This window comes from Cetorhinus maximus, chromosome 25 (assembly GCF_964194155.1).
Source record: "Cetorhinus maximus chromosome 25, sCetMax3.hap1.1, whole genome shotgun sequence".
Classification (NCBI taxonomy): domain Eukaryota; kingdom Metazoa; phylum Chordata; class Chondrichthyes; order Lamniformes; family Cetorhinidae; genus Cetorhinus; species Cetorhinus maximus.
In genome coordinates, this window is record NC_135903.1 from 9,686,880 (window position 1) to 9,694,748 (window position 7,869).

At 36.3% G+C, this 7,869-nt stretch overlaps 1 protein-coding gene across 1 annotated transcript in view; it reads right to left on the bottom strand.

The window, feature by feature from the left end:
• arhgap23a (Rho GTPase activating protein 23a) overlaps positions 1-7,596 on the bottom strand; it is a 501,306-nt gene extending 493,710 nt beyond the window's left edge. Inside the window, exon 1 of the mRNA XM_078529389.1 lies at positions 7,247-7,596. Within this exon, the coding sequence (XP_078385515.1) occupies positions 7,247-7,324 (78 nt within the window). The 5' untranslated portion in view covers positions 7,325-7,596. The remainder of the gene's footprint in view (positions 1-7,246) is intronic.
• Positions 7,597-7,869: the final 273 nt, after the last annotated feature.

A 7,869-nucleotide genomic window follows, 5' to 3' on the forward strand; every position in this document is an offset into this window, starting at 1 on the left:
AGCACCTCCTCGTGAATTTTAAACCCTTCAAATGTCTGAACTACCTCCTCTTTCACCATGATCAGAGCAGTGTCTTATTCCTTGTTAAAAACAAATGCAAAGTATTTATTTAATACCTCAGCCATGCAGACTGTCTTCATGTGTAAATCCCCTTATTTTGGTCCCCAATCGGCCTCACTGCTCCTCTTACCACCCTTTTGCTATTTATATTCCTATAGAGGACTTATAGATTCCCTTTCATATTAGCTGCCAGTCTCTTCTCATACTCCATCTTTGCTTGTTCAATTCTCCTCTGAGCTTTCCATAAATCAGCCTGGTTTTCAATTGTATTATCCACCCGACATCTGTCATAAGCACAGTTTTTCTACTCCATCTTAATTTCTATCTCTTTCATTATCCAGGGAACTCTGGATTTGCTTGTTTACCTTTACCCTTTGTGGGAATGTAGCTTTACTGTACTTGAACTCTCTCCTCTTTAAAGGCAGCACATTGTTCAGTTACTGTTTTGACAGCTAATCTTTGACTCTAATTTACCTGGGCCAGATCCATTCTTACCCCACTGAAGTTGTTTCTCCCCCAGTTAATTATTCTTACTTTGGCTTGCTCCTTGCCCTTTCTATAGCCACCTTAACTTAATGATACAATGATCGTTGTCCTCCAAATGTTCCCCTACTGACACTTGATCCACTTGGCCCACCTCATTCCCAAGAATCGGGTCCAACAATTAGCCCCTAGCTCTTTCTTGGTTTCAACCCTGCTTTCTGTCTGTCCCCAAAGTCCATCTCTTAAACCAATCCATATGATCTTTCCCTCTTTCTAATCTCATCTTTCTATTTCTATACATTTGTCCTGACCTTACCCTGCAATCCTTTACACCCAACCTATCTTTCATTGGCCCTGTTCAAAATTTACTGCAACAAGGTCCTCCCAAGTCCTAGGCTTGAATTTCATCAAGCATTCCTACACTCTATGATGCAAATTTATTTCTAAGCTCAACTTCCTTGAGCTTGCTTCCAGATCACAGAATGCTCCCAGTCACAGTCCAATGTCTTGCTTCTTTCCAGCTGCAAGCACATTCTCTCAACCACTCATGGTGAAATACACTGCCATAAATATCTTCTTAATCCCTCCATTGTGATAAATGTTGCTTTCCATCTTCCTCTGTTTCAAATGTCTTAAAAAACATCAGAAAGAGAGATCAATAAAATATGCATCACATCCAGGAAGGCAGAGAGGGAGAGAAAGTTACAGAAAAAGTAAGGCTAATATTTATATGGTACTTTTACCATAGTATGCGTTCCAAAAGAAATGCTGCCGGGGAAAGAAATGTAAAACTAGGCAACTTAAAGTTTGATTGAAAAGGTGAGTTTTGGGCAAGTTTTTTTAAATGGAGAGAGAAGTACCAAAGGGACTTAGGGAAGGAGATCCAGCAAATGGAGGCAAGTTGGTTATAAGCTCTGCCACCAATGGTAGGGTAAAGGGTCAAAAGCAGGGCACCAAGAGTAAATCACACAATACTGAAGGAAGTTGAAGGGGCAGGGGTGGGGAGACCATCAAGGAAGCTAAAGACATTTTTTTTAAATCAACTGGTAAAATAATCCCTGGGGGTATCCAGATAATGGTAATTGCTTACAAATTGGTATGGTCACTACAGATCCATAATTTGCTACAAGCCCCAGGCTTCAAGGCATAAGTTTGAATGAAATACTTGGTTTATTATCCCCTTTTTCAAAAACAAATGGTTTGGCACTTGCAGCAAGCACATAAACAAAAAAAAAAACTGAAAAACATTTTTTTTTAAACTAAACAACTAAAATATCTTTGGACACCTGAATCTTTAAGCAGCAACACTGTTAATCAAATTAAAACAACATCTAAAACAAAAACAGAATTACCTGGAAAAACTCAGCAGGTCTGGCAGCATTGGTGGAGAAGAAAAGAGTTGACGTTTCGAGTCCACATAGTCATGTGGACTTGAAACGTCAACTCGTTTCTTCTCCACCAATGCTGCCAGACCTGCTGAGTTTTTCCAGGTAATTCTGTTTTTGTTTTGGATTTCCAGCATCCGCAGTAGTTTTTTGTTTTAAAACAACATCTAGTTCATCTTCCATGGCCAGGTGACTAAGAAGCAATTACATCATGCAGCACATCCATCAGCAGCTGGAGAACAGAGAATTGCGATAACCTCAATGCCACTAAGGCATGCTTCCAGGACTGATTAAACCAATTTTTAGGTTTGCATTGTTACTTTCACATAAAGCTAACAGCTGAGTAGGAATATATTAATGAACTGGTACTGTATGATAGACAAACCTACATAGCGTAAGAAATTGGACACTTACCTCCTGCCCAAAAGGAAATCCACAAGTCTACAAGAGCTTTGACTCAAAGGAATGACACACAGTTGTGATACAGTCTTTTTTTTTGGATGGGGAGCAAAAAGAAAAATCAGGCACGGCCTTAATCACTGCCATAAAAAAAGAATCATTCTCCATTAGGGTTTACATCAAACGCCAAAGCCAAAGTTATCACTCCTTCCAGATGGAGGATGATGAACATCATTGAATGTACCACAACGGTTAAGACAAGTAACACAAGCAAAATAAACCAGTTATAAATGATGTCGAGCTTGAAAATCAGATTTATCTTACTGCTTGCCCTTGTATTCCAATGTCACAAACATACTGCCCAAACTGGCAACCTTCTGCTAACTTTTCACTTATGATAATTTATAGCCAACACAAGGAATCATCTGAGAATTGCCTCAGAAGAAACGTAGTATCCAAATTTCCCTGCCTTCCAGGCAGAAGCTGCTATACTTTGCTCAGTTTCCTCTCCACATCAGCACAGAACAAACTAGAAGAGAAACCTAAAGGGAATCATTGCCCTAAATTCATATTCTACCACTGTACTCTATGATGTTATACAGTAAACACAATGGTACTAGTGCATAAAATATCTGTTACATGAACAAAAAGCAACTTCAGATTACAATTTTTCATAATGAAAAATCAGTACTCTAATTGCTTACATTACGTATAGATTTAGAAATAAAATCCTGCATCCGTCACCATCAAAACATCACAGTTAACCTAATTGGTACATGCACCATTTTTTCTAGTGCACATTAAGATACTAAGCATGACATTGTTCAATACATCAGTAAGAATTCCCAGAAGGGAAAAAACAGTAAAAACTGGGAAATAAGAATAGTGGTCCGAACTGGTCTTGTATACCTTCAAATAGAACACCAGTAAAAGCTGGGAAATAAGGGTACTGGTCTGAACTGTTTTTTCCTTCTGGGTTGTGCTCTAGAAAAGGTCTGCTTCATTGGTGACTTAGTCTTTTCATGTGATCCTGAGGATGCGTCTTAAGCACTGGCGATGCAAGTTGTCGAGTTTTTTTTCCCTTGGTAGGTGCAAGTTATCCAGGCTTTGCGGCCATACAACAATGAGCTGAGGACCTTGAGATTAGCATCATGGTCCTGTGGGTCAGTTTGTATTTCACTATGCCTATTTTGTTAAAAGTGTGTTAAGGTTTACATATAGGTGTATTCAACATTAGAGTATGAGTCAACATTAGAATGGAATGTTGCTGAAAGCATTAACTGAACAATGTGTTCTTACTAACACTGAGGTTAGTTGGAATCAAAAATGTTCCCACCCTTTTCACGTTTCACAACAATTTGATAGAAACTCGTCTCCATTCTCTCATGCTCTTCCCCAATCAGCCAAGGTTCAGAGACCTTGGGAAACCAAATGGCATCTTATTTAACACTACTGTGTACATTTAGTGTTGATATATTTTAGGCTCTCTAACAGTTAGTTCCAACTTTAGGATCCAGTTAATCATCTGTTTCCAAAAATGCAACAAAAAAAATGCAGTTAATATTAAAATCTGCTGTACTCAAAATGTTTTAAAATGTTAATTTTCAAGTATGAAGATAATTGTTCTCCTCTTGCCCAAAAACTTCTATTTTAAAAAGGGACCAGACACAGACTGAGGATGCATCCCTTCAACCCAGCTGGTACCTATCCTACTCATACTACAATAATTCAATTGATCAAACTCATCATATATGCTTTCTAGGCAACAGGATCAAATACTAAGTGGATTGAAAGCCCAACACTGCAATTCCCTCAGATCAGAAACACTGCTCTATATTTAGTTAAATATTTAACTGTCAATTAGTATTAGAATTGTAATTAGTAATTCCACAGGCAATATTGTCTGGTAAAAAAAGTTACTGCTCCTTAAGTAATCACCTGCAGTAATTCATTGAGCTGATTAATGTTGTTGGCAGGCGAATTAAAGCAAAACTGGAACTTTATGGTCTGCATTCAAACACTAGCTTAAAATAAAAATAAATGAAGAATGTCCAATTAAAATACTTCTTCTGCAAACATTTACATTAATATTGCAACTGAATGAGAAAATTGTTTATTTTCTGTTACATCATCTGATTAAATAGAAGTGACAGATGGTTGTTTGGAAAAACCTAAATCCCTCAGCAATTAACAGCCTTTAGATTCTATTATGTTACACATCAACCATGCCAGTACTTGGTAATATAGAAATCTCACTACTGCTGATTTTTTAAACGATAACTCCTTTCAGGTATAAGTTTTCAAAAGGAGATGTCAGGACCCTAGGCATCTGAAGGTATCAGCGTCTACATGGGGCAGATTTGTATGTTTGTTAAGTTATAATTTAGCCATTTCTACTGCAGTATACAAATAAACGTTTTATTGTAATTATAAATAATTTCCAGTTAGGATTTATGGGAGTAATCAAAACAAAAAAGGAATATATGACAGAATATTCTAAACTTAAGTATTAAATTCTGGGTGAAGGAATCAAAAAAGGTACACTCAAAAGCAGTTCTAAATTAAATATTCCAAGGTATCATTACACATACAAATAATGAGACTAGCATCCATTTTGAAAATATAAAACTTCCTGACCTGAGAAACTACACATTAAAACTACATGCATGTAATATGCAGACTGATACCATTCTGATTTAATTTGGCTATATGTGACTGTATACAGTCAGCTCATTTTATTTCATTAAATATAAATGTTTTGTGAATGGGTTGTATTTACAAGGTAAATCCTTTTGATTAGAACATAATTATGGTATGAAATAAAGCTTGGCATCTTCTGACAATTTAAAAATAATGATTTCTGCTTAAAAAATGTTTCTTTTATTGCATATGCATTGTTTGCTCGTCCTTTTTATCTATCACCATAAAACAAAATCTAAAGCTGTACTTAGACAATCTAGCCCAGCACTGCTGCAGGTTTCATATTTCCAATAATTCCTGAGGTCAAAAGTACTTTACAATTAAATTTAAAAACCAAACCAACTGTAATTTCAGTTTACGGTGAAAACTTTAAAAATCTGATTTAGAATATTAAAGCATTCGTACAATCTTGGTTGTGAACGTACATAACCCCATCTTTAATTGTTAATTCATCCCTCTCCTTGCCGAGATCTTGGCAAGCCACACCAAACATGACCTAAAGAATGAAAGAGTGTCCCCTTCATAGGAATATCATAAGTTCCATTCATCTGGCTGCCAAATGTTGCACAAGAACAGCCCAGTGATAACTCTCACACTGATTTGCTCTTGCAGGGAGAAACTTGGCTGCCACGCAATACTACCTGTGCAGCAAGCTGAGACAAGGACTCAGTAGGGAAATCAAATTTCTGCCGCTCCAATCTGTGAAGCTTCAGGCTGGTGGTCAAATGCTCTCTGCCAGGGAACTTTGTTTTGTTTCATAACTGTGTTGTCCCAGCATAAAAGAGACCACAATGTTCCAGTAAAAATTATTTTAGCTTCCCAGAGCCTCAGGCGAATTGATGAGCCACACAAACCATGAACATCCAAGATTCGATTCCCAGTCCAAACAAATCAGCTGGTCTCAGCCAGAGCAATGATTAGGGCACTATAATTGACCTCACTGCTTCAAAGTTAAAAAGAAAATCAGCCACTGTTCAGCAACGGAGAAGTGCAGACAACCAGTTAGGATTTGGCCTTACTGTGATGTCCTAATTATCAAATAGTCTGCTAGCATTCACCATTAAGATTAAAATAAAGATTGGACACTTGGGGCAAGTAGTGGAAGGAATCCAGCACTCTGAAACCATACTCCCACATCTATGTCTACAGGTCAGCAGAAAATACTCTAAACATGTTTACTATGTGGAAAATAATGTATTTTGTATTTCAAATTGCAAATATTGAATATCCCATCTGCAAGCAGAGAAAGAATGCAGTATGGAACTTGATTACTATTTTATACTTCCACCCCAGATACACTATCAGTACAAACAAGAAATTTCTAGTCCCAAAATCATTCTGCCTCTATCCTCCTTAGAAACTATTTCTTTAACCAAGTTTTCAACCAACCCATCTTAATATCTTTATCTGTGCCTCAGTGTCAATTTCTGACCAGTTATGTTCCTATGAAGTGCCTCAGGGTGTTTTCCTATGTTACAAGATGATATATAAATGCATGTTATTGTTGTTGATATAGTACATATAAATTGCATCAAGATATTTTTGTACTGTTCAGGCAAATTCCTACAGTCCTGTTGCAAACTTTTTTGATTTGGCTAAATTATTGTAGTCTTATGCAATGTACTCATTTTTTAAAAATTGATCATTCATTTTTAGCCCTAATTTCACATCTGCATGTTAATTGCATTACTAAATTTAAATTAGAATTTAATTGTTTTATCTCTAAAAATTCAGTGAATTAACAGAAGTAATCTGTAAACAAAAATTTATGATCAACTGATTACAGCAATACCAGAAATGATTTCTTAGAGTTCTCAAACCAAATTTATGCATTCAATAAAGAATTTCTATAAAGACTGTGCATAAAAAAGGTAAACAACTTTCATGTATATAATACCTTTAACACAGTAAAAAGTCCCAAGGCTCTAGGCAGGGGCTTATAAAACCAACATGCATAATAATCCTCAAGCTTTACACTTCCAGGTGTTAACCAATATTAAAACCAGATATTTAGAAAACAGCTTTGATCTTTTGTTTTAAAGTGAATTGCAGATTTTTTCAATGCGTGAACACAACCTAATGCTATGTTCAATTATAAACAGCAGACCAGCCTCAATCCATGAAACAGGACAACATCGCAAAGGTATTCCTTCAGTATAATAATAATTCCACAAACACAGAAGAGAGCAAAGCATAAATTTACACTTGATTTTTCATACCGTGTTAACAGTTCCAGTCAGGTTTTGTCTTCCTGCTTGATTAAATTTTGATGATAGTTTTGTTTGGTTCGCCATCATTTTTCAATTGAAACCAGCTCAGTAATTCGTGTAACTCTTACCACCTTCATCCTCAGATTGTATCGCAAGAATCCACACAAAATGGACCATCATCTTGTGAAACTAAGTTTTAAAAACTATTCATTTGTTTAAAACAATGATTTCCTTGCGGCAAAACGCAGCAATTTATTATTGGTCATCAATATTCATCTGTAACTTTCATCATCATCTGCTGATTGGCATGGAAAGGAAGACTGGCAATCAGCACCATCTTTCAGGCTCTGTAACCTTCAAATTCTAGAAAGTAAGAGAAAAGACGTTTTAGTCATCCATCACCATTAACATTAATATACCAACACCAAAGTTGAACATTATCAAAATGCTAATGTAACCTGTCACGTGTCGAGCTGCAGGGACAAAAAAAATCACCAATATTGAAGAATTGTTTTGGATAACTTGAGCTTGTTGAGGGGAGATTTATTTTAAACAAAAAAAAAGTGTAAAGCTTACAATCCGTAAGAAATACTAAAGTTCCAAAGGAAAGAAATGCCCAATGTCCAAAGGGC